General features: G+C 39.9%; 1 protein-coding gene across 2 annotated transcripts in view; it reads left to right on the top strand.

The window, feature by feature from the left end:
- Window positions 1-27,641, top strand: part of VWA8 (von Willebrand factor A domain containing 8) — a 381,976-nt gene that overhangs the window by 344,481 nt on the left and 9,854 nt on the right. For both annotated transcript variants that reach the window (XM_007960236.3, XM_073013736.1), the window contains 3 exons: window positions 3,010-3,118; window positions 16,260-16,385; window positions 19,349-19,507. In XM_007960236.3, coding sequence (XP_007958427.3) covers window positions 3,010-3,118; window positions 16,260-16,385; window positions 19,349-19,507 — 394 coding nt within the window. The remainder of the gene's footprint in view (window positions 1-3,009; window positions 3,119-16,259; window positions 16,386-19,348; window positions 19,508-27,641) is intronic.

The raw sequence follows: 27,641 nt of genomic DNA, 5'->3' as shown, positions 1-27,641 counted from the left end.
TTATCAGCTTTGATTGCCTTGTAGGTGATCTTTCTGAAAACCGACACAATCTGGAATATGGTTTCCAGATTTCTTCATAATTAAAACAGCATGTGGTGTGTTTTGGGTGCAACATGATCGCACCAGTGGTAGCCCTATAACTGGAGCTAATTCTGATCACTCTGCAAAGACCAGTCTGCTAGAGGTGGCTTACCAAATGGCTAGCTCCTTCCTTGATATGTATGTGTGTATGTACATATGTGTTTTTATGTGTGTATATTTGTTTGTATTTACATATACACCCACAACCCCATACCTCCAACATTGCACGTGTGCGCACCCACACACACACAGTAGTTCAGAAGATTGTGTTGTGGTTAGGCTTTTGAGATATATGTTCATTATTCCCTGTCCTAATATCAGTACCTTTTCTATTTATAGAAATATGTGATTAAATTAGCGCATTAGGGATACGGCACTGTAAAACCCAAGAGAGGTCACCCAGCAAATGAACTTTCTACTTACAGTTAGGTTAAGTTGCTGCATTTTAAATAATCCTGAGTTGTATTTTTATTTCAGCCATTCAGTTCATTTTGAGCATCCATTATATGTTAGGTACTATGCTATATATGTGTATATATATATTTTTTTTCTCTCTCTCTCCTCCATCCCCTCCTCACCCCAAGGACAGCTGTGTCTACATTTGTTTCTAATCAGTGCTAATCTCCCTTCTTTGAGAAGAAGCATATTGACATACACACACACACACCAGTTTAGGTACGAAGGAGTAGGTGGCGTGTCCTGCATTGTTCGTTGTGCCCAGCTTCTGTCAGCTTTGATACTTGAGACATAACTTAATCTAATAAAAAGTCATAGAGAGATTTCAGAGACTTCCAGAAACTAAATACAAGAGGTATTGTCAGGAGGTCAAGTCCTATACACATATTTCTTTTTATTCTTCAAGACTGAGAGTTAATTAGATTTAGAAATGCACCCTGGCATGTCACCTCAAGATACAACCATTCAGATATTATAGTGGCCTCGTCTGTATTTACCTTGTAATAGTCAGTATTTCAAAGAGCCATCCAGTAGCACTTACTGAGTGCCACTGTGTGCCAGGTATTGTGGTAGGTACTGGAAGTTCAATGAAAAAATAAAACATGGTCCTTCTCCCTGAGGAATAGAATAGAAAACATCAGAGTACATCCCATGTAATAAAATTATTTGTCATTAAATTTTTGTTTCAGTTATCCTATATACATACATGCATTTGTGTTTACAAGATCTCAATGTAAAACATTTCCTACTATGGAAAGAAAAATTTGAAAATACCATAAGAGAGGGCAACAGGCTTATCTATTAAAGAATAAAGTATGCGAGTTTCATGGTAGATGTCTGTATAGGGCACATGAAAAGGGAATGGCCAGCTTTACGCAAGGGCTCAAACAAGACTTCAGAAAGGATGTAGCCTTTGAGCTAGATCTTGAAACCTAAGTTGGTATTATCCAGTGGGGTGATAGGGCAGGAATGCCAGTCTACCCCATGGTAGTCTAGGCCCAGCATTATGTAATTGTAATAAGCTTCTAGAGCTCTCCCCCATGGTGAATGGATTTTTCTCAACCTGACAGGGAAGAATGGAGAACATTTATTCTCATTCAGTATTTGAGGTTTCTGTTTTAGCTCAAGGTGATAAAAAAATACACATTAGAAAAGAGTTTCTGCTATACACCTAGGATTCATATCTCCAACACTGCATGCATATACACCCACACCAGTTTAGAACATTATGTTATGCTTGGACTTTTGAGATTTGCACTTATTATTCTTTGTCCTAGTATCAGTACCTTTTATATTAATAGAAATTTATAGAAATGTGTGATTAAGTTAGTGTATTGTGGATACAACACTGTAAAACCCGAGAGGTCACTCTTTGAATGAACTTTCTACTGACTATTTGCTGCATTTTAAGTAGTGCTGAGTTGCATTTTTATTTCAGTCATTCATTTCTATTTATTCTGAGCACCCATTATATGTTAGTTCCATGCTAGGCACTGTAAAGATAAAGATGAGAAAGACTCAGCCCTTATCTAAAGGAGCATAGAGCCTAGTTGGGGAGACAGAAGGCAGATAGTTACAGCATGGAGAGCAAATTCTCTGAGGGAAGAATGAAGTGAGATAAGAGCACAGAAGAGAGACCTGGGGGTCAGAGCAGGCTTCCTGGAGGAGGCAATCATTGACTTGAGTCTTGAAGAGTAAGTGGGAGTTAGTAGGCAAAGTCAGGGGAAGGACACTCCAAGTGGGAGAGAAGCACTTGCAGGGCGTGTAATGTGTATGGGGAGCTTCCAGTGTGCTGGTGGGGCTTCAGTGAAGCAAATGATAAAAACTGATAAAAAGGAGCAGCATACTGGGAAGACAGAATTTCAAAGCCACAGTAATATTAAAATACAATTGTCCTGTCTAGATTACACTGTCAGCGATTTTAGAAAACTCTCACATAGGAGTACAGAGCAGCACATTCACTTACGTTCTTTAGGCTTGAACTGTTATCTTGGTCAACCAAATACACGATCTCAATCTTAAAAAGCAACCCATGGGAACCCTCTTAGGAATCTGCCACATGAACTGATCGGCTGAAACATCACAGTATGGCTTTGGGATATAGCAATGGTGTACCACAAAGCCAATTCATACTGGCTCATAAGAGCCAATGGTGCACATTTTTTTCTAACTCACTGTTCATAGCTTGTAACTGATCATGGTGGCAATATTTACATCATGGAAATCAGCAAACACTACAAATCTAGGACTTTTTTCTTGTCCTAGTTTGTTAACCTTTTACTAGCACACTACTGGATGTTACCTTCTTTGAATATGGAAGCATAGCTGGAGACATCGCTTCTTGCCTTTTCTCATTAACATGAATCTGAGTTTCCAAGAAGTTTGCTAAAGTTCTAGCAGGAGGTGAATGAAAGTAAAACCCCACATTTATGTGATTTAAGCTGTTAACTTTTTATACTCCTCTGGTTTCAGGCTAAAGGAGATCCAAATGAGTGAATACGATGCTGCAACCTATGAAAGGTTTTCAGGTGCTGTTCGGCGACAGGTGCACTCCCTCCGAATCATCCTGGATAATTTACAGGTAATCTTCTACTTATGAACCAAGAAAATAACCTGGGTCCAAACCTGGACACATTCCTAAAGTCTTGGAGAAAATTATCTGAACCCTAATTAGCCAGTCCAAAAAAATGTATCGGTGTGAAAATGTCTGCATAAAACTGGACTATCCCATGGCTTTCTTTTTGATCATCCAGGGTATGTATTCTCTGTATCCCCGGCTCCTCCTCCTTCTGCTCTCCCCTTGCTCTCACATTGCCTACCCTTTTGCAGTTTCACAAAACTCTCAATGCTGAGGAACCAGTTAGTACTGCTACTGCTCCTGAAAATATTAAGACACTTCAGTATTTCCTAAGCATGACTATTGTTTGGAGATTTCACATTAGAAATTGTGCTCTGGTCAATTTACACAAATAATTTAGGAGGGGCTGAGTGTTCCTTAAAATCACAAACAAAATCAGATTATTTTGTCTAAAGAGAAAGCAAAACCTCATTTCAGGGCAAAGGGAGAAGGGTTGGGAGCCAAGCTGTACCCTGCTTCTCCATTCTACTGTGGAATCTTGTGTTTCTTTTCCATGAAGTATTTCAAGCTGATCGCCTTTCCCTTTTTGGTTCTTATTTGTAATTGTTCTTTTGGGGGAAGTTTCATTATTTTTGCTAAGTATTGGGGATTAGAACTTTTGTGATGCAGGTTTTAATCCACCATTTTAACCCAAAACTCTGGAAAAGCCTCATTTTTCAAAAGATCTAAACTGTATCCAGAGATTAATAAAAGTTCTATCATTTCCAAGAGGAAAGATCTTTATAATAATTAGCCAGATGTCTAATTTCAAAATCTAAGAAATGTAAAAATTAAACCATTTGCTTTTTTAAAAATCCATATGCAGTTATTTAGGATAAAACAGCGTAAGATTTTATATAAACTATGTGAACAACATGATGTTGAATGATTGGATCGTCTTACATAGTCGCTCATTTGACGAGTGTTCATTGCCCTGGACATGGAGAGCACCAGGACAGTGCCAGGTTGGCTCTGAGCTTCAGGGTAAGGCAATAGTTGGCTAAGGGCCAAAATGGGTGATTCAGAGGAGGTGAGGGTACTGGGAGATGGTTCCTATCCTAAGACGGGAGAATGAGTATGGTTCAGTGATTCACTCACTTCTTAAGTTCTCAATGCACACCAGGCATTAGAGATAGAAAACTAAGATACAGCTTCTGCCCTCAAAGAACGAACTCAAAGTCAACTAAATTTCCTAAGTTCTGTGGAGAATGTTGCACACAATGCTATGAGACAAAATGAGGAAAGGCTTCATGGAGAATGTAATGTTTGAATTTACTCTTGAAAGATGCTGAGGAATTTCCCATGTGCTTAAGAAGTCAAGGCATGTCTGACACAGGAAGCAGTATGCACAAGTGCACAGAGGTATAGGATTGTGCAGTGAGTTCAGAGAAAGACAGAGTATTTGGTATGGCTGAGAAAAGCACACCTTGGTGGGAGACAGTGTCAAGAGAGGAGGCTGCCAGAGTCGTAGGTACCAGATCCCGAATAGCCCTGGATGCCACAAGAACATGCAGACAACATTGAGTCCTACCCTGCGGGCAGAAACAGAGGCCCTTAGAGGATTCACAGTGCTACAAAGGGATATAAGAATACATTTTTAATTGAAGGTATCAGATTCCTCATCTGGTATTAGTTGATGTCTTGATTAGTATTTGTTGGGGACCATGCTATAGTTGCTTTTACAAGCACTATCACATTTAATCCTCAAATCATCCCTTTACATAAATGGTATCATGTTTATACAATCAGCCAAAAGATGAAAAGTCAGGTCCACTGCTCTGACTTTTCACAGTCACACACGAACAAAGCCTGGGTTAGAATTAGAGTTAGCATCAAGGAATGGCTCTTCCACTAATCACCACAACAGTGACACCAGTATCAGAAAACAGAGTCCACTTTTGCTTTCAACTTTCAAAGAGGAATGAAAGAAAACTCTGAAGGTCTTAGGTAAAAGCAACAAGTAAGATTAAATGCATAGAAAGCAAAGTAACACCCATTTTTTAAAAATCCTTAAGGGGATTGGGGTCAATAACTTACTAAATATCCTCAACAAGAGTAATTATTTCAGGAGAGTTTTTATTCTCTTCCACTCTGGAGATCTAAAACGAGAAAATAGGCTTCACTGATACCAAGAAGGAGTTTTAAGATATAGGAAGGAAGATAAAAGCAATTTAATCCTTGAATAAGTAGCTAAAAGAGATGTAGCACTTCCATCTTTAGAAATCTTTACAAACAATACCAGCATTATAATAATAGCAAGCATTTACTGAGAATTTACCATGCACCAGGCATTCTACTAGGTGCTTTATATTGTCGTCATCACCAAGATCACCTCCATCATTATTGTCATCCTCTGCAGCCAGACAGCCTGGGTTCTATAAAATGAGAATGACAGATAATAGTGTGTTAGTGAGAACTCTGATGATATACATAAACAGTGCCTAGTATGCAGCATTCTCTACAGAAGGATTCGCTTCATTGTTACCTTCATTGTACTTGCTAAGATTTATCAGCCTGCATTACAGGCCAGGTACCCAGTCAGGTACTTTACATTCATTGTGTTATTTAATCTCTACAGAAACCAGTATATGTGTAATTTTCTACATTTGATAGATGAAGAAACATACATTGTGTCAATTCTCATAATCCTGTGAATATTGGTCCCATTTTTGCCATCTTTTGCCCCCATTTTATAAATGAGAGACCTGAAGATTAGAAAGATGGTGTAACCTGTCCTGGGCTGTATGGCTAGCGAGGCAGGCGTCTGGGCCCAAAGCTCAGTTCATTGTTTTTTGTTAGGGTCTCTGTTCTCTTCTTCCAATTCAACGATTCCATAAAAAGTGTATTCTTACATATACTCATAAAACATTGTGCATCATTATCCAAATGCCAACACAGCATTTTTCAAGTGTTTTCCTTGTTGAATCTTTATTTTTATTCCATAGGGGAGTTATTCTCCGGTGGGCCTTCTAGTCCTCAATTTAGGAAGATAGGGCTAGTTTAAAACATAGCTACTGGCCAAGCATGGACATGGCCTTGTGTAGAATATGGAACTTTAGATTGAAAACAAAGCAAGGAACCTTTGATTTGGTTCCATTTTGCCATCTTCTGCCAGTCCTGTGTGGCTCCGATTGACTAATATCTTCCAGCTGTTTTGAGGTTGCTATGTAATCCAAGTAACCATGGGTGTTTCCTTGGTGAACAGCACAAAGTTTGGCCAGGAACTAGCAAATCATCACTTGAGATGACTTTCCAAAGCACAGCCTCAGGCCCACTCATTGATTCCAGGTGGGATTTGAGGAGCAGGAAATGCCGTTGCCACCCATGTTAATGTCTGCTTTAACATGTGCCTGTGTTGCAGTACATGTCTGTCTTCTCGATTAAGATAGCTATCACCAGTGGCTTTTCTTGGCTTCTTTGAGTTATTGTACCTTTTTTCTTTTGTGAATCGATCACATGAGTCTTCTCATCAGTCCATAAATACTTCAATTATACTTGGTTCAGAATCTCAATCTCCTATTGCAGCATGCATGCTCTAACAAAAAACCACTTGATTTTAATCATATCTTCTCTCCAATGTTTTTCGGATCTATAATCATAATTTCATTCTCAGGCTAAACTAAATTAAACTTTCTCTGATTGCTTTGGCTAGCATGATATCTCCATGAACCAACAATTATGTTCCTATTTTCCCCTGTGGTGTTTCACACTAAGCTTTTGTTCAGATAAACAGTGCTCTGAACACTGATTGTGTGGCACGCACTGTGCTTGGCACTGAGGGCACAGAGATTGATAAGATAGTGTCCCTGTACTAAGAAAATTCTGGGCTTGAGGGGCAGAGAAGACAGACACCTAAAGAGATCATTCCATTTAATATGGTAAGTACCTAGGTAGAGGGAGGCTTAGAATGTGGTGGAGCTCAGAAGAAATGGATTCAAGGATAGATTTGGAGGTAGGGGTACATGAACTGAGCCTTGAGGGACACACAAGTATTAACCAGACAGAGAAGGGTGGAAACAAGGCCCCAGTAGAGGGCACAGCACAGACAGATGCATGACACTGTGTGGTCTCAGGCATGAGCTGAGAGCTGGTTCTGTCTTCTCCAGGACGTTTTATAGCCATGGAGGAGAAAGTTTCAGAGACAAGAGAGGTGGAAGTCAGGAGAATAAATCATAAAACAGTATCAGTTATTTGGGTGAGAAGTGATAGGAACCTGAACCAGGGTAATTGAAATGAAAATGGAAAGAATGAGACAAATTCAAGAAGCAGTTTGGAGGTAGGAGAAAAAGACAAGTGACACTGAACGTGGGGGAAGGGAAATGGGAGGTTTTCAAGCCCTGGAGGACAGAAATAGGGGACACAGGAAGAAGACAGACTCGTGAAGAAAGCAAATGTTTGCTTTGGATGTTATAATATGTTGTCTTACTATTGGGACACCTGTGTAAAAATATCAAACATGATGTTTAAAGTTTTCAAAACCTGAATTTGGAGTTCGGGACAAGGTGAGGACTAGATAGGGTTTCATGTTTATGTGGATATTTATATATGTATTTTTGTGGTCATCTGAATAGAGAGACAGCCCAAGCCAAGGGAAGATATGTCAACTAAGGCAAGAGTGTAGAGCAAAGAGAGGGGAAGGGTGAGAACAGCCATGTCAAGGAATGTCTGCATGTCACAGGAGAGCAGCAAAGTGCCAGTTACTCTTTCTTAGCACATCATGAATGGCTCATCACTCAAGACATGGTGTCAGTGGCCATGAGAGGACAACTTCATCCAGGTGCAGCCTAGAAATATAGTCCTGACTTCTGGGCTGCATGGCTATGGGCATCTCTAACCCAGTCTTTGCTAGGTGACCATTAAAATTATTTAAATAGTCAAAAGCTTTACACATTGAAAACCCAACATGTCAGGAGAAATTAATGAAGAGGGCTAGTGACATGCAAACAGCTTTGAAGAATTTTTGCTAAATATAGTTTGATGGGACCCGTCTCAAAGACAACTTGAAAACCTTCCTGAGAAATAGCATTATTCATGAGTAACTGCATGAGAGCTAAGAGAATGTCACTAACATCCCTTGACTGGAAAGGCAGGGAAAAGAAGAAAGAGCGCTAGAGCTGGTGAGAAGCAGATCACTTGACCTCCATTTTGTCACTGCCATGCAGCAGCGTTTGAAAGCAGCAGCGCTAGGGAGACATGGTTGGGGGGAGGTCTAGGTTTCACGCGGTGGCTACAGGCAGGAAGCTGAAAGGGGAATAGCCCTGGGGAAAAGGCCAGACCAGCCCCAACTTATACTTGGCTTGAAGACTAAATCACAAAGGAGCCAAATGCCCAAAGTTGGCCCCATTGCAATGGCTTTTCCAAACAAAATAAGAAATGATGTGGTGATGAAGTTCTCATGCTGGGACTGTCCGCAATTTCAGTTCCTTCCCTGCTGAATTCTTGAGCTGGCATTGTAGATTTAGTTCAACCAGTTTAAAATCTCTCAAGGAGAATTCTAGTAGAAACTAAGTGGAAAGTGAATGCAGCCAAGGAGCATCTGTCCAATCTGTTCCTGAACAGTTTTGTATCTCATCATTTGAGAATAAGGACACGGAAAACATAAAATAACATGGGATGTATGAAAAGCTTGCGTATTGAGGTGGAATCGCAAGCATTTAAGATATAGAAGATGCTGCTGGGATAGAATATTCTTCAGAAAACATAAAATTTTTGGAAAACGTCTGCTTTGTGTTCTCACAATTCAAAGAAATTTGAAGTATGTGAAATAAGATATAAATTGAAAAGTATCTGGCTAAGAAGCAAGCAGAAATAATAAGGGAATTGAGTGCAATAAGGAAAGATAAGAAAACTAAAAGTGCACTGCCAAAACTCAAATCTACATGAAAAGTAGAAAGAACAGACTCCATCCAGTCCTAAATCTAAGTACTAATATGAACAAAAAACTTGAAAAGTTATCCAGAGGAAATAAAGAGGTGAAAACGATAAGAAAGCTACTTAGTAAAAACAAAGTAGAGAGCTGACATATAGAGCCCTGAGTCATCCCAACAAATAGAACAGTACATGAAACATGGTAAGTGCTTAGTAAACATATGCTGAATGAACAAATGATATCCCCATAGAAGAGGCCACTGAAAAATATTCATAAACAGTAACCAAAGTAGTAACAAAACTGCACTGACCTGAAGAAAGGCCTAAGTCTGTGAATCAAAAGGACTTTGCAAAGTACCATGCAGAATTAACCAAAGAGAGAAGCACCTCAACACAGCTTCATGGAATTTTAACATTTCAAAAATAAAGAAAATATCCTAAAAGCAGAGAAGCAGACAAAAAACAAGCTATTGTTAGAGAAAGAAAAATTAATCTTACATTAGTTGTCCCTAAAACCTTGAATGCCATGGGATAGAGGAACAAAGTCTGCAGGATTTTGAAGAGACAGTTCCTGTGACCCAAGAATGCTGTGCGCAGCCGAAGTACAAAGTATCAGATAGTTGCAGATATTCAGAGGCTTAAAATGTCTCTTAAGTAACCTTTTAAAAAATAACTTTGAAATAAATATATATATTTGTATAAATAGTCAATTAAGAGAGGAATAAAAATTCCTTAAGAATGGGAGTCTTGTGATATAAAAGGACCAGTAATGAGCGTTAGAAGCAGTTCAGCACAAAATCAGGTCTAAATAATTGTGGTAAATCTATTTTTTAAAAACTCAAATACCAAGAATCATTCTTTCTAAGGGTATACCATATTAAAAATTGTGAATTTAATAATAAACAAGGCCTAAATTCTCACATTATTTTTACAATTAAACAAAAATCAAGAAGATGTTTGGTTAATTCTGTCGGTTTTGGTCAGTTAAATTGGCACAGAGGAGGAATAGAAGAGAGTAAAAGTATAACAATTTATGTTGCATATGGGAGAGGCAAATACCCTCATTCCTGAAAATCATTAGAGAAATATAAAGTTCCATCATGCTTTTTAAAGACTTAAAGTTAACCATGCTGGTTCTTTCTAATATAGTTCTTACAAATGACAACATATTTTATAAAAATTCCTCTGATTGCTGTGTGAAGAGGGAACTGCGCAGGAAAAATCACTTCGGAAAACTTTTTCAAGCTGAAGGAAGGAGACCAGTTAGGAGGCTGCTGCAGTGGTCTAGAGGAGAGAAAATGAGGACAGGACTAAGGCTAGGCATGGAGATGGTAAGAGATGGTCAGATACTGCCAGGAGTTGAGAGGATTTGCCCATAGATTGGTTGTAGGTGAAAGGGAGTCAAAGATGACTCCTCAGTGTGGGGCCTGAACAACTGGAAGAGTGGGGTTGCCTCTTGCCCTTCACTGAGATGGCGGACGACTTAGAGAGAACAGGTTTTCTAGGGTGGAATCCAGGGTTGAGTTTTAAACTTGTTAAGTATAAGATTCCTGTTATGTTTGCACACCGAGATGTGCACTTCCCAGCTTCTTTGAATTACAAAATATTTAATTCTTGAAGGAAAGACCTGAAATAATTTTAGTTCATAAAAAGTGACTATAGACAGTATAGTGTCACTCAACATAATGATTTAGTTCCACATCAGCATCCAAGAATATAAACTCTTCTAATGAGAATCACCATAGATGATTCACCATTTTCCCTTGCAATGAGATATTACTTTGAGAAACGGGAATCCTTTGGAATAAGGTACATATCTTCTCTTTTCTTTCACTATTTAGAGCACCTCGGAACCTACGCAGATATTTAGTAAAATATTTTTAATACCTATGCCAGTATGTTGAGAACCACAAAATAAAATTTTGTGTTGTTTCCACTGATTAATAGTTTATTATCTTATAAATTCAATATAAAAGTTTTCCTTAATCCAGTAATCATTTGTTTGAGTCATACACATTTGTAACATAAGAATATGTGTTGGTTGAGCATGAAGAGATGTTAAAATAATGACAGCTAATGTTTAATAAGAGAATCACTGTTCACAGATATCCTCTAACATCATTTACAGTTATTCATTCACCCAACAAATATTTCTTGATGATCTTTTGTAGGCTTTATTCTGTAGAATGTATACACTCTCTATAAGAATTGCTACTTAAGTCTTTCTGTTCTCTTCATTAAACAAATTCGGAAGGACTAATATAAAATTGGCTTGATTATAGAGTTTGCAGGTTTAAAAAAAAAAGTCTTGATTAATCATAACCCAAATAAGTAAAGACATAAGATTAATCAGAATGATTTCAGTGCTGAAATCATTAGACAAAGTGTCACAAACCGCAAGATGATTGGTTTTTGTCAAGTTTATTTATTCTGTCTTTAGTGCTATAGGGGTGTGTGTGTGTGTGTGTGTGTGTGTGTGTGTGTGTACGTACTTTCTGGTTAACCAAGTATTTCCTGGAAAATGAATTAACCAGAATACATCATTCTCTGAGTATTTCAGTGAGTTTAAGTATTCTTTATGTGAAAGTTGTAATAAAATTCTATTTCTTTTTCAGAGTATCTGTAACATAGACTTTTTACTAATGTACCCTCACTTTCCTCACTTTATATATAAAATGAACTCTCATTAGTGTGAATTTATGTATAATACAAAACAGATGGACATATTTACAGGGATACTTTACTTCATGCAGTAGGAATACATAACAACATGTTTGGCCTTTTATTATAAACAAAAGTATATATTTAAATGCAGTAGGAACTTACTATTTCAAAAAGTATTTCACTAAGTCTCATAAAATACAGAAGCCTTTGTATACACAGTCCAAAACAGTAAATATTTTTATTCAGCCTTCAGTAACTTTCTAAAGAGCTCCCCCTCCAGCCCATTGCCCCCAAGAGCATTCATTCTGACAGGCCTCTTCCTGTTTTAAGTTTCCAAGTATTGTGGACTGGCTAGAGGATAGAAAATCAAATTTCTACGCATATTTATCTGCAAGTTACATACTTGAAAACTAATGAATAGTGCTACTATTATAAAAATGCCTTTGTGCCTAATAGTTTTGACTCGAAAGGCTGATACATATGTTTACTTCTCAAAAACAAAAACTACTGGTTCATGTTCCTAAAAATATCAATGACAAGCAGTACCAAAAGTAATTCATTTATCTGCAAATAAAAATAAAAATGAAGGAGTATACTATGCACCCAAAGAATGGCTAAAAAAATTTTTTTAAGCTGTCAATATAAAGTGTTGGTGAGGACAGAAGCAAATGAAACCCTTATACTCTGCTCACAAGAATGTAAATTGGGAAAAACACTTTGGAAAACTGTTTATCAGTAGACACTAAAGCTGAACATATCCATACTCTGTGACCCAGCCTTTCCACACAGTGAAATATGCACACACCTGCTCCAAAAGACATGTTCCGTTATGGTGGCATTATTCATAATAGCCCCAAACTGAAATCAACAGAATTGTGGAATGGGTAAATTGTGACAAAGTCATACAATGGAATACCATTGCAGCACCAAAGAGAATCAAGTCCTGCTACACACAGCATGGGTAACTCACAGAGATAATGTTGAGCCACACAAACCAGAAACAAAAGAGTATATATTGTATGATTTCATATTTATAAAGTCCAGAAGCAGGCAAACTTAATTGATAGTAATAGAGGTCAGTATAGGGTTACCTTTGGCAGGGAGAAGGTAGCATCCAGAACCGGGCACTGCGAGGCTTAGGCGGTGTGGATGATTAAGATTGTGTTTACTTCGTAAAGGTACATTCTTAAGATTTGTACACTTTATTACAAGTACTTAAACTTGAAAAGTTAACCCCCAGAAAGGAAGCAAAAGGTAGCAGATTTATTGGAAAAGGTGTATTCCTCTCCCTCACTCTCACTGCAAATTTTACCAAGTCCTTTTCTTTTATTGGCATATGTAATGGAAACAGTCTTCAAGCTATAATCATTATGGGAAAAGAAACAATATCAGCACAAGAAAATTAAGGCCTAAAAGCCCTGGATTCTTGCGTGATGGTGACTGTAAACTGAGACTTACATGTTTTGCTTAATTGCATTACATATCACAGAAAATTTAACAGCTTTCCTTGAATTTTTTGACAGGGCCTAGTAGTCCTTCGTGGTACTTGAATCAGTCTTCCCAGTTCTTCTAGTTTTAAGCATTCTGTGATCTATTTCATGAAATTTAGCAGTTTCTCCCTCTTTAATTGCATGGCCTGGGACACGCAGTCCTCTAGGAATTTGTCTTCCCAACAAATTTAAATCCAAATTCCTCCCCCGGGGGAATCTTGCTTTTGTAAACCTTATTGGAAGTGTAGTCGTTTCTGGAGCAAATAATCTTACTTCACTTATGGTGTATTTGCATCCAGTGCTCCATTTCTTTGTTCATTATTCTAACGTTCTATATAGTGTAATGTTTTTTAATTGTTTAAAATAATAATTAGGAATTTTAACTGAAGTTAAAAACAAACCTGAGCTATCAATGGAAATAATTCCCTGAGCTGATGCCTGCTATGCTCCGCCAACATCACTTGTGTGTCCTCCAGCTACAGTAACCAGGTCACAATTAGTCCCTCTACCAGTCATCTTGACAAGTTTTTATTGCCATCAACTATAAGGTATATTCTAGTTTTAGAAACACCAGAATAAAGAGGACAGTGGAGTTATTAGTTAGAATTTTAGCATTTTTTATTTTCTCTATGGCAAGATGGTGGGGTTTCAATTTATTTTTACTACAGTTGTGACCTGCATTAGAAATCACAAAAATAGCTCACACACATAGTCCCTCCAATTTGGGAGGCTGAGGTGGGAGGATCGCCTGAAGCCAGGAGTTTGAGACCAACCTGGGCAATATAGCAAGATCTCCAGCTCCACAAAAATTTAAAAACAAAAAAGTAACCAGCTGTGGTTGTACATGCCTGTAGTCTCAGCTACTTAGGAGGTAAGATCACTAGAGCCCAGGAGTTCAAGGGTGCAGTGAGCTATGATCATACCACTGTTCTCCAGCCTGGGTGTCAGAGACAGACCTTGTCTCAAAAAAACAAAAATGACAAAAATGACAATCTGTAGCCATTGCAGTGGCTCTTTACATGGTAAAAGCATCACTGGTTAATAAAACCATGTAGCAGCTAATGGGATTGGGTAGGGAGTCCTTGGGGTCATTGCCTTGTCAATGTATTTATGAAAACTTGGAAAATCAATGCTTCATGATGACAGTGGCCCAGCCGTTAATAAGTAACATGTTATACAATGTCATTCCAGTTCTAATCCTGCATTTCTTTTAAACCCGGCTCAAGAATCCAAGTTCCATGCCACTTTAATGGCTGCTAACCACGGCCACCATGTTCTCTTTTACTTTCTTCAGTGCTGGTTTTCCCACTCTAGACTAGTCTGTGAGAGTCTGTCCTCATCTATGAAAGCCATTAGAACCCAGTGCTCGGCAGCTTGGTACCTCCAAGAGTTGTAGAATGTAAAGACTGAAGGTACACAGATGGTCATCCACAATAGCATTTCCCAGGATGAATTATCTGGGAAGCCTGAGGATGATCCACACCAGAGAACAGAAATGTTAGGAAAGAAGAGATAAGAGCTAAGTTCCAATCACTGGTGAAGTGAGGGGGTCTGAAAAGGACTGTGCTGTGTGGTTAAGCTTGTCTGTCTGATTCATGGATAGACCAGTAGGAAGGGGGATTCTAGAAGACTGTGCACATTCCTTCCTGTTGCCACCCGTAACTGGGTATCTGATCAAGTTTTACGTGATAGCAATGCTCCGGAGTGACCCGTTTTCCTGAGAGATCATGGGATTCTTGCCAAGAACATAATCTGGAAAGAACGTTCTCCCAAGGGTTGCATGCCTGGTAGTTCTTAGAATTAACCACCCACCAGAATTGATAATCTGCATGCTGGTGATGTATGCATTAATATATGGGTATTCCAAAATAGTAATTTTGCCCCTGTGTCCAGCAAGGGTATCGGGAACAAGAAAACAATACATACTATAATACCCAGAGTTATATTGTGTGGCACTTCTTTGTGTAATGTGGCTTTCTTGGTGGCTTTGTATTTCCAATGACAGTGCTATCACATAGCCACCTCCCATGAAACACTGATGGAAGCATGCTTAACTTAAAGTGGACTTCGTTGTCCACTTTAGCGTTTCATCCACTAGCAATAAATGATAGTACCAGCTAACATAGCTTACCAGGCCCTTTCTTAGCTGATTCCAAGTAAGATTTTATTAATCTTTACAATAGCTTACTAAAGTAGAGACTAGTGTTATCTTCATTTTAGAGATGAAGAAACAGAGATGCAGACAGGTCAAGTAATTTGCCTCAGATCAGATATTGAACAGAGGTGAAAGAACAGTTAGAACCAGGCGGACGCTGGACACATAATCTTAACTACTACTTTAGTTTGCATGCATAAAAACATCTTAGTTATTCTTCCCACTCATTAATGTAAATATAGTCGTTGGCTGTAATAAGCATATGCCTTGATTGGAATACTATAATTCTTTATCAGTTTACTACCGTAAAATTAGCCTATCTGGCATAATTGTAAGTTATTATAGCAAAGTATTATGTGGAAAAACGTGTAGAAAAGTAATGCAGAAGATTTCTGAAGATAGATAACCAGAAAGACTTGTGGGGTGCAAATGTTCACATACTATTGTTTTCAGCTATTTCCATTTGCACACTAAGTCACAGAGAACTTGAGCAAGAAACTCTTTTCCACAAGGTAGAATTCTAAAGGTCATGTTTTCTCTGGGCTTGCAGACAGTGTTAACAAGTTCAAGCTGATTATTTTAACTGATAAACTTTTGAGAAGCACTGTGACAGAAAATCCATAAGAAATGCATCCCTATTATTTTATTTCCAGATATTGAACATCTCTCCAGGGACTCATTTGCATACCACCTTTCATTCATTTTATTGTTCCATATGTTGAAATAATTAAAACAGACAAAGGGCATTTCTTTGTCAGGAGAGCAGAAACCAGTTCATTTATACGACTGTGTTCATGCAGAACCATCACTTACTGAAAAGATCCCAGGTGTGTTTCCTGTTATTCATGCACAAAGTGTGTCAGAGACCCTGCAGAACTAATTAAAATAAGGCTTTGTGTGTGTGTGTGTGTGTGTGTGTCTTTTGTAGGCTAAAGGTAAAGAAAGACAGTGGCTAAGACATCAAGCTACTGGGGAACTAGATGACGCCAAGATCATCGATGGGCTGACTGGAGAAAAAGCCATCTACAAACGTCGGGGTGAGCTGGAGCCGCAAGTAAGTCATGGTGAACTGCTAGCCTCAGCTCTGCATAGTCTAGCCCTCTTTACAGAAACTTGCTTTCTTGGGTCATGTCAAAATATCACAAACCCTGAATATGGCAACCAAGGAAAGCATTATGTGAAAAAAAAAAAGAAGAAGAAGAAAAACTCCATAAATATTATACCATTTATCATTCAACTCAAGGTCCCAGCAAGAAACATAAGGCACGCTCAAATTAGGTAATTTAAGAAACAGTCAATACAAAGACTATTTACAAAAATAAGGGTGGGGTTTAGGAAAATCAAAAATAAACAGTGCAGTAACCCAGGGATAGCAATAGCAGGGATCTAACTCACCCTGAGGTCTAAAAGGGCAGAATGAGAGAGCAGTTCCTGGAACCTGGAGAAGGTGGTGGATGGAGTGGTGGCCTTCAGCAGAAGGGGAGCCAGTCCATGGGCGACAGCACAGAGGGGGCCAAGGGAACACATGCCCCACCCTCAGCCCCTGACCTCCACCAGTGCCTCCCAAGAGCAGAACCCACTGGAAGTCAGCAGCCAGGAAGCCGGCTGATGTGGTTGTAGGGGCCAAGGGAAAATTTCCCCTTCACCCTCTGAAGGTTCTCTGAAAATCACCTCACAAAAGGCACATTAATAGCAGAAGAGGCATACAAATGTATTAATGTGCACTGGGGTGAAACCAAGGGTGAGTCCCCCTCCACACAGTGAGGTACAGATGCTTATGTACCCTTCTTCTTAAGGGAAAAGGAGATGGAGAAGCGTAGAGAAGTGTAGATGATTTTACGGGGATAGTAAATGGTTTTAGGGCAATTCAGTGAGCTTGAAGAACACACAGTGGCCTGGGATGGAGTCTTTTGGGCCCACAGAGCAATGGTGTGTGACAGAAGTCGGTCCAGGTGTGTTGACAGACTTCAGCCTTTCTTCCTGTGATACGAGTTCAGTTGATGAAAACTCAGGGAAGGGCCCAGAGTAATCGTTTTCTTCTTGGGAGCTCTGAACTTTAGACAGTTGAAGAAACTTCAGAGAACAACTTCTCCGGTGCTTTGTGGGGAGAGAGAGGAAGGTCAGAGAGACCTTGATGCTGCCTCTTCAGTTCAGCATGTCCAAGCACCATATTTAGAGGGTATCGATTTCTGAGCCCCAACACGGATTGTCCATACAGATCAACTCCCAGGACACAGAGCAGGTGCCCTGGAGGGGAAACTGAAGACACCTGGTGTGTCTGTTCAGCCTAGAGAAACCTTCAAGTGAAAACAGTAAAACCACCTTGGTGATTTTCTACTGTTCTCTTACTTTAAATATCAGTGTCCATCATATAACTGAAAAAAATATATAGAAAATAAGAAAGTCTCCCTTAAGTAACTATAATTGTAGTATGTAAAGTTTTAGACAGTCATAAATTTAAAATATTTGCAATGTAATAGCAAAACAAAATGGTGACAGGATGAAATATTGAGTCTCTTGGTGAGCTCTGTGATCTCCTGTGTTCCCGAGTAACCAAAATTGCTGAGTAGCCACTGAGAGCTGGGGGTGCAGTGACTGGTAGGGGGAAGGGAGAGTCACACCTTTTAAATATTTATTTAGAGAGGATCTGGTGGTGATTTGGGGAGTTCTTATTTCTGTGTCATTGGTATGAGTCAACAGCTGCTTTCTTTACTGAATCATTGTGGTCAACAATTGTGTTTGGATACATCTGAAATTGTGAGTAGTCATGGAAGCATATGTGTAAGTGTCCTTAATTTGGGCAGACTCAACAAGTTTTTAAGAAATATGTTGAATTTGCCTCAAACCATTACACTCTCAATACCCACCGTGTGTTCTTGAAATTACTAACTCTGCTCATTATTTTTTATACATGTCAGCAAATATTTAATAACAGAATAATCTGGAAATTTTCTTCTTCCCTTTTTTTTTTTTTTTTCTAGAGGCAGGGTCTTGCTCTGTTGCCCAGGCGTTAGTGCAGTAGCACAGTCATAGCTCACTACGGCCTCAAACTATTGGGCTCAAGTGATCCTCTCAGCTTACCCAGCTGAGTAGCTGGGAATACAGGCACATAGCACCACCCTAGCTGATCTGTGTGTTTTTTGTAGAGATGAGTTCTTGCTGTGTTGCCCAGGCTGCTTTTGAACCTCTGGCCTTTCTCCCACCTTGGCCTCCCAGAGCACTGGAATTACAGGCATGAGCCCCTGCACGCAGCCTTCCTCATTTTTCTTGTCAGCAAAACTAACAAACTTTTTTTTAAATCTGCAAATTGGCAGTTGTGGGTCTAAAATCAAACTTAATCTTGTAATCTTAATGGACAGTTGTTTCGAGATAGCAATTTGATGCCACTTTTATGCTTTCAAACTGCCAAGAAAAGAAAAGCACTAATTCAGTAATGTGGAAGGAAGAGAAGATGTGTGGCTTACTAAACACAAAAGTCGCTCTTACAATCTTTTCATTAATTTCTTTGCCAGACCCCCATCACATAACTCTGTTTTAGGAATCTGACATTATTTGTGGCCTATGTGGAGAGTAATTTTCAGGTCACTACCCGACATGTACAAGTAAAATTGATATGGGCTTCCCTCCAAAATAACACAAACTCTTGCTAGAGTTACTGACTCTGAGGCATGAAGTGAAAATGACATGTCATTCCAGATTATTAAGTCACCATATTATTTTTAAGGCATCAACCTAAATAAGTCAACTTTACTAGAGTGAGCTTTGAAAGGACTATATTCCAAAGGAAAATATTTTCCATGTGGCCCCAACCATTAGCACAAGTCTGAAATTCTGTTTACTGCAATACAACCCATAGATGCCTTGCTACCTGCTAGGACAGCCTTGTGCAGGGCTGAGCCTATGGCTGGTCTGCCCATCTTGGGGCTGGCACGCCGGGGCTTCTATGAGATCCCCAAGACAGCCACCAGGGGAAGTTTGCCAGTTCACAAATGGCTTTTCTATTATTCCTTCCCTCAGCTTGGCAGCCCACAACAGAAACCCAAGCGTCTGCGCCTGGTGGTGGATGTGTCTGGTAGCATGTACCGTTTCAACAGAATGGATGGCCGGCTCGAGCGCACGATGGAGGCTGTGTGTATGGTCATGGAAGCCTTCGAGAACTATGAGGAGAAGTTCAAGGTAATGACATGAACTAAGAATAATGAGAGGTATCATTGACCACGATGATGGATAGGTAGATTCAAACTCCATCCAGAGTGAATAAAAATCTTCATTCTCTCACCAGCTCTTTCATCAGTGCAGAGAAAGTGAAGCTTTTGTTTTATCTGAAGGAGTAATTGTAAAATAATGCCATAATTTAAAAGACTGATTACTACAGAAGAAATGCTGCAGCCATGATGTTAGAAAAAAATGAGCTGCTTAGAAGCAAAAGTCTATTCCCAGACTCCTCAGAGTCTCCTGTCTATCCTTATCCCAATTCCCCATACCCACCCACTCTTGTCCCATCACTAGCCAAGCAGCCTTCCAAAGTTCGAGTGCACCCTGAAAGCTTCACTATCACGTTCCATTTCCATGTGGGCAAGGGTTATACAGTCACTGGTGTCTCCCCAGCTAACAATGACGATGATTATCCCAGGAGAAAAGCAGCCTTCCTTTTCAACTGTTTCCATTTTGGTATTCTTAGTTTGCACTACACCCTCCATTTCAGAAGTCTGAGCGTGGAGAAGGGATCCGCAGTGCTGCCGTGTTACTGCTTGATATGAGCCTCTTAATCCTCTCTTAATCAGCCACAGAGAGCACCTGCACTTCTGGCCCTTACCAGAGCAAACAACCTTGAATTCAGTCACCTGCCATGGAATTATTATCAAAAGTTCAATCAGGAGAAATGCTGTATGTGCAGACATGCGAGAAGGACACACAGTCCATAGACAGACTAGATTTCATTACAGATCAAACATGTCCTTCAGAAATGGGGGATCTTAGATTGCTATTAGGCTTGACATCACACATGCACCTCAGGATTGCTTCCCTGAGTTGTGTCTCTGTGTTATGAGGTATGCAACAAGAAACAGATTGATGAAACCCATCACTTCATTTCCTTTAGGCCCATTATTAAGGATACTGCCCCCCTGAATTTCCCAGGGCCCCTTGTGTGAAGCTCTACATGAGGAATTCCTTTTAGAATTAAGTGGAAGAAGGGCAGCTTCAGCTAATGAATGCTGTGGGTTGCCGGACTCTGTCCAAGTACAGGACACGAATACAAATAAGACATGGACCTTCACTGTGGGGAGCAGCTTTGTTTCCCTTGAAGAACTGAAATGTGTCTCCCCTTGTGATTAGTGAAAGCCATGGAGCCGCTTAAGATTCCCTCTTGGTTTTAGTTGCCAGGAAGCTCAGAGCCAAAATCAAAGACCAGCTATGACAACTTTGTTATGTCTCAAGGCTTGCAGACCAGTGTTCAGCTTTTTCCTTTTCTTCACCCTTGCTCCCTTCAGATATGTTTTCCTTGATTTTTTTTATGCTTTATGTGTTTATAGAAAATGTTTATTTTAAAACATTTTAGGTCGTTTCTATATGAGATAGATTATAGCTCTTAAATCACTTGGACCACTGATGACTAAAGAATACTTAGACATCTATTGTATCAGCATAAATACCCATATCATACCTAATGTTTCAAAACCTTTGAGTGTTGCCAATATTTGGATCAGTCCATTTTCCTGTTTTATGGATCTTGAATTTCAGTGTTCCTCAGCTCTCTTTGAGCTATAGGGAGGTTTTGTTTTGTTTTGTTTTGTTTTGTTTCTAGATAGCGTCTCGCTCTGTCACCCAGGCTGGAGTGCAATGGCGCGATCTCGGCTCACTGCAACCCCTGCCTCCCGAGTTTAAGCGATTCTTCTGCTTCAGCCTCCTGAGTAGCTGGGATTACAGGTGCCTGCCACCATGCCCGGCTAATTTTTGTATTTTTAGTAGAGACAGGGCTTCACCATGTTGGTCAGGCTGATCTCAAAATCCTGACCTCATGATCTGCCCATCTCAGCCTCCCAAAGTGCTGGGATTACAGGTGTGAGCCACCGCGCCTGGCCCTACAGGGAGATTTTAAACCAATGTAGACCACAGCAAATATACTACCATTAAAATTGGCAGATTCGTAGTTAGCTTGAATAAAATCTCCTGTTAGAAATAGGATGTCTACATTTTTGAGAGCAGAACTGCTCTGACATGTGAAACTACCTCTCCCAAGTTTTTAGAAAGAAAATTCATTAGGAATTAACCAACAAATTGGTTGACACAGCTCCCTCCCAGGACTGGGTCAAGGATGAGACAGGGAAGAAGGTGGCAAGGCTGCTGGTGTTCAGGGAGCCGTTCCGACGCCTCCAGGGAGGTGGTATGACTGTCACACAGCAGGCTGAGTATTTCATTGCATCTCACGCAGCCGAGTGTATAGAAAGATCCCCATGTATTCAGTTCTCACTTATAAAAGTGTATAATATGGAAGAACTATTAATGAAACGAGACTTGTCACACACGCAAAAGGAATAATATCAAGGAAATGAGCATTTCACAAGATGTTGTTTCATTTTTTTTATTGACAGTTACAAACCAAACTGTTGCCATATGACCAGCTGGATGTCAGTTAAATTCAGTGAAATTACAAACATGACCTGAGCACTTCCTAAGAGTACAGCACTCTGCTGGGTAGCCCAGTGAGGGAGAGGATGAAAACTACTCACTCTGATAGAAGGTTCAGTGAGCAATGTGCGAGCAGAGCGTGCTTCCTCACACATGCCTCTGTGGGTATCATCCCTAAAACAGTGTTTTGCTAATACGCTCTTCAGTTGCCACAATAGTGTAAAGAATTTCCTCAGTCTTTATCAGACAACCACAGATATATTGAGAAGACAACCATAGTAACATCTGACTGAAAAATCCAAGTGAAATTGCAGCAAGACACGGAGATAAAATCAATTTTTCAGGCCTTGAAGTCATTGTTTATGCCATTAAATTCTTAACAAGAAGCACATTAATGGTTTTAGTTCCATCGCATTTACTACAGTTACATTAGAGACTTATTTAAGACCATAGAAAGTCTTAAGAAACCAGTGTATTAAAATCTTTCCAACCAAAGGAAGAGACCTTAAAGCATCACAAAACAGGCTCTTTGAGCGTCTGTCAGAAAAATTGATACCTGGGTGAGTGTCTGGAGGGACAAGGTGGACCCAGCAAGGCATATGAGTCCTGTTCCTGCAAACTCCTGATCGTGTCCACAGACTTTAGAACTGGGATCACCTCGGAAGCCATGTACTCCACCGTCCTCATTCCACAGACAGGTGGATTTTCCCTGCGGTCAGAAGGCTAGCAGGAGATGGTAGCGTAGAGCCCAGGACTCTTATTTGTTTTTCCTTTTTTTGTTTGGTTTCATTTTTAAACTTTCTCCTTTATTTCCCAACTTTTTAACTTGAAAAATTTTAAACCTACAGAAAGGTTGAAAGAAAAGTAAAACCCCCGTGCCCTCAGTTAGGTTCACTAATTGTTACTGTTTTGCCTCACTTGCTGTGTTTCTCTCCAAATATTTACAGTACTCTGTCTACTCCCTCCCCCAAATCATTTGAAAGTAAATTAAAAGCAGCATAATGCTTTACCTCTAAATACTTCATTATGTCTTCTAAGAGTAAGGACATTCTCTAATACAACTTCAGTGCCATTATCATGCCTAAGAAAATTATCAGTAATCCCATACTGTCTTATAATATCCAACTCAAATTCAATTTTATCGTTTGTCCCAAAAGTATCTTTTATAATTGTCCCCTCTCCCTGCTGTCCACCTAGGAGCCAAAGTTCACACCTTACTTTGCCTCTTTTAGTCTGGAACAGCCACTTCCCCTACCACAGCATTTTTTTGCTTTTCATGACAGTCACTCTCATGACCCTCTCATGAGGGTCCAGGCCAGTTGTCTTATAAATTCTTTTTTTTTTTTTTTGAGACAGAGGCTTGCTGTGTCGCCCAGGCTGGAGTGCAGTGGCGTGATCTCGACTCACTGTAGCCTCCACCTCCCAGGTTCAAGCGATTTTTCTGCCTCAGCCTCCTGAGTAGCTGGGACTATAGGCGCATGCCACCATGCCCGGCTAATTTTTGTATTTTTGGTAGAGACAGTGGTTTCACCATATTGGCCAGGCTGGTCTCAAACTCCTGACCTCATGTTCCGCCCACCTTGGCCTCCCAAAGTGCTGGATTATAGGCGTGAGCCACTGCGCCCAGCCCTAGACAGTTTCTTATACTGGATTTTCTGGTTGCTTTCTCATGGTGCCATTTAACTTGTCCCAATATCCCCTGTATTTTCAAAACTCCTAATAGGCCTTCTCTCCATATGGGACTTTGTATCATCTTCCTACCAGCCCTGCCAACGTGTCTGAGATTTAAGTACCCACAAGCCACCCAATCTCTGCTAGGGCTCCCCAGGCCAATGTGCAGGGCAGGAAGGAGGTAGGATGGAGCTCCTTACATTCTATAAGAGTTATTTCTATTTATAATTACAGTCGTCCCTTGGTATCTATGAGGGATTGGATCCAGGATCCCTCTCAGATACTAAAACCTGTGGATGCTGAAATCTTCCAGTTGGCCTTCCTCTCCATGGGCTCCACATCTGCATATACAGAGGGCTGACTATAAATGTTTGGGGGTATATAGGTGATTGGTGCACACAGCAGAAAGTTTAAGAGGTATAAAAGGAGGAAGAGCGAAGAGTGAGCCACTGCCTGCCCCCTCTCAGCTCCCAGCTTCTCTCTCCAGTACAACCACTATTAGTGGAATTATCAGTCTCTTCTCAGAGATGTTTGATGCACATACATTCAGTGCTTGTGTACCATGCATTCTGTTCTGTATCCTTATGTTATATGATCATATTCAACTGAATACTTTCATTTTCTCATTTGTGAAAGGCATAAAGGGAATAGGAATAACTAACAAAAGAATTTAATGTACTCAGAAAATAGAAAATTATGCATGAACAGAAGACAGTTTGAGGAGCTCCTAGAGAAAAATGTATATTCCATAGCCCAGAATGGCATCACACATGGGGTCATTAGGAATTCAGCAGTGTGATCTGAGACTCCCTAGCCCCAGTTCCAGACAGTTCTTAATGTTGTCTTCCTGCAGTTTTCCCTCCGTTGTAAAGGTGTCTAGTCTGTATTTGCTTTAAAACCTTCAGAAGCCGCTGGCCTGGTCTGTGATCCGGGCTCTCTCCATCTCACTTGACGTCTGCTTTGTGTTTTGCTTGGCTTGAGTGCAGCTCCTGAGCCGTGGGTCATTACAGTCTAGGTCCCGGAGGCTCATCTGGAGTCAGCCTCCATTTTTTATTCCACATTATCATGACCTGTGCCAAACCACAGGGACCCTAGAGCAAGAATTACTGAGAAGGAAAGGTAATTCAGTGGCAAGACACATCTCTAAGCCATTTGGAGTGTTTAAAGTTTCTCATAATTGCTCTACCAACCAAATTCAGCTGTTCCCGGGAATAGCCTTCACAGAGGTCACTGAAAACTAGCACTTCATTTGCTTGTAATCATTATAAGCTCCTCTACTCTTGTAGTCAGCCTCATTCTTGGTGTTCACGCAGTGCTTCAAATTAAAGTGAAAAGTAGAATCGTACTGTTTGTGTGAACTGTTGTCTTTTCATTGAGAAGCATTTTTTTCCCTTAACCTTCATTCCGATTTGTTCCTCATGCTTTCTCCAAACCCCTGGGAACGTTTTCACTGTGATCTTGAAATAGACCCTCCTTTTCAAAGGCTCTTAATGGCTTAATTTTTTTTTTTCAAAGTACTCAATAATACGAAAGTTAGGTAACTATTTCTCCAGTAAGCACTCAAATAGTGGGTCCAGAAAAGAGATTTATTTCATTATTCAGAAGTTGCGCTTTGGAAAAAAAAAGAAACTCAAACTTATTGTTTCTGTGAAGGCATATAAACCATATTCTAGGGCAGTGGTTTTCTAACAGTGTAACAAAAACCTTTGAAGGACTGGGGATGGACGGGGGCAGTGAGTAGGCAGCGCTTTTTGCCCCATCCCTCTCCATCCCCAGTTCAACTACAGCAATTTCACATGTATAGGTAGTGCATGATGTTTCATCAGCTGGGCTTTGGTGCAGTATTTCATTTGAAGGAAGGGTTCCACTGCTAGCAGACTTTTAAAGGAAAGGAAGAATTAGAAAGCCATTGTGTTAGGGATGATGTACTGGATTATTTCTCACAGGCTCTAAGGGCTTTCTTTCTGAAAAAGGTGCCAGTGACCCTCAGATTTAGATAACTCACTCCTCCCTTTACAGAAGAAAACAAGGCATTAGTTCCTAAAACTAAGAGAAGCAATCTTTTTCGTCACAATTCTTAAACATCCATTAAGTTTATATAGAATTTGGGAGGGTAGGAATGGCCTTGGAAATTATTTTCACCAACCTTTTTGTTTTACAGAAGAGAAAACAAAGATTCAAAGAGGTTCAATGCTTTGCCCTAGGTCACACAGTTACAGTGCAAAGCCAGCACTTCTGACTTCCACTTCAGGGCTCTTAGTTGATGTTTCATCCCTGTTTCTTATAGCCATCTTATTTCTGTTCAATTTGTTTTTTTTTAACTATAATTCAGGAGCAAGTGTATCATTTATGTAAGGTACTCTGTCTTCTCCTACCCTTGGCACCCATCCAAGGGAGGTATAATAGACAAACTTTCCTCAAAGATACCTTGGTCAGAAAGGTTGAGTTAACTCCCAGGAGGAAATGGAAACATACGACTCACAAGTCAGCAGCTGCCAGGGAATTTCTTCTATCAAGAACTTAATTCAGTGTCTGTAATTAACCTCTTTCCAGTACCTCAGGAGTGTTTCACAGGTTTAGAAATGGAGACCAGTCATCCTATCAGTTTAGGCTGTGAATAAATTCTTATTGCTACATGGAGATTGGACCCAAGGAGGTTGTACATACTTTCTGAGTCCATTCAAACAAGAATTCAGACTTGATTCAATTGTGCATGTAGAAATTGGCCAACCCAACCATTCAAAAACTTAAGTAGAGATGGGAGGGGAGAGTAGCTGGGGAAGTAGTTATTTCTCTGTAGTGAAAACACTGGGCCAGGAACAGTGGCTCATGCCTATAATCCCAGCACTCTGGGAAGCCAAGGTGGGTTTATTGCTTGAGCCCAAGAGTTCAAAACCAGCGTGTGCAATGTAGCAAGACCCTGTCTCTACAAAAAAAAAAAAAAAAAATACAAAAATTAACCAGGTGTGGCAGCGTATGCCTGTGGTCCCAGCTACTTGGGAGGCTGAAATTAGAGGATTGATTGAGCCCGGGAGGTTGAGGCTGCAGTGAGCTGTGATCGCACCAGTGCATTCCAGCCTGGACAATGAGCAAGACCCTGTCTCCAAAGAAAACCAAAAAATGAACACAAACGACCAAAATGGATTTAGTGTCAGAAAACCTGGGGTTTAACCAACACTAGATCTATGACCTTAGGAAAGTCTGTTAGTCTCTCTAAGAATCAATTTCTGCATTTGTGACATAAGGATAACACTTACCCCAAAGCTTGTAGAGAAAATAAAAATGAGATGAGATATATGCAAGCCCTTTGTAAACTGTAACAAACAATTAAGTCAGTAAGTGTATTGTCCTATCCTTTCAGTGACCCTGGGAGGTGGTAAGACAGGTATTACCCCGTGTTGTCAGAGAGGTTAAGTGATTTACAAGCATACAGTGTTAGAGACTTTCTAAGCCATCATTGTTTACAAGGTAGACACAAGGTTTAGAGAGGTTAAGTGATTTTCTCTAAGTCAAAAAGCTTGTTAACGTCAGAGCCAAGTCTAGAATCCTTGACCTTTCAAGACATTATTCTTTTCACGTTGACTTACATGATATGAAGAAAGGTTAGCCAGCTAATGCTATAGGTTATTAGCTAACTAACACTAGGGTTCCGCTGGCATTTCTCCTGACTTTAGTGGCACCATCTGAGAATGGTGTATTTATATTTCTAGAAGAACATGAGAATTTTATGCCTAGTAGTTTTAATAAATAGCCTTAGATGATTGTCTCGTTCCTACTTGCAATGTGGCTGCATAAGAAAGCATAGCCTCTCCTAAAGCCAGCAAATGGTTGTCTGTCCTATAGAAATTTACACATAAATCTTATTCATAAAATTGCTAGTAGCACTTTGTCCTAAGCATTCTAAACATTATAAATCATCATTCTTTTCTGATGATAAACCACATCTTTGACCAAAATTTCAGCATTTGTTTTTATTTGTTATACTTTTCTCTAAATGAACAACACTTCC

Source organism: Chlorocebus sabaeus, chromosome 3 (assembly GCF_047675955.1).
Source record: "Chlorocebus sabaeus isolate Y175 chromosome 3, mChlSab1.0.hap1, whole genome shotgun sequence".
NCBI classification, from domain to species: Eukaryota; Metazoa; Chordata; class Mammalia; order Primates; family Cercopithecidae; genus Chlorocebus; species Chlorocebus sabaeus.
Note: the sequence above shows the minus strand (reverse complement) of the source record. Positions and strands in the feature narration are given on the sequence as shown.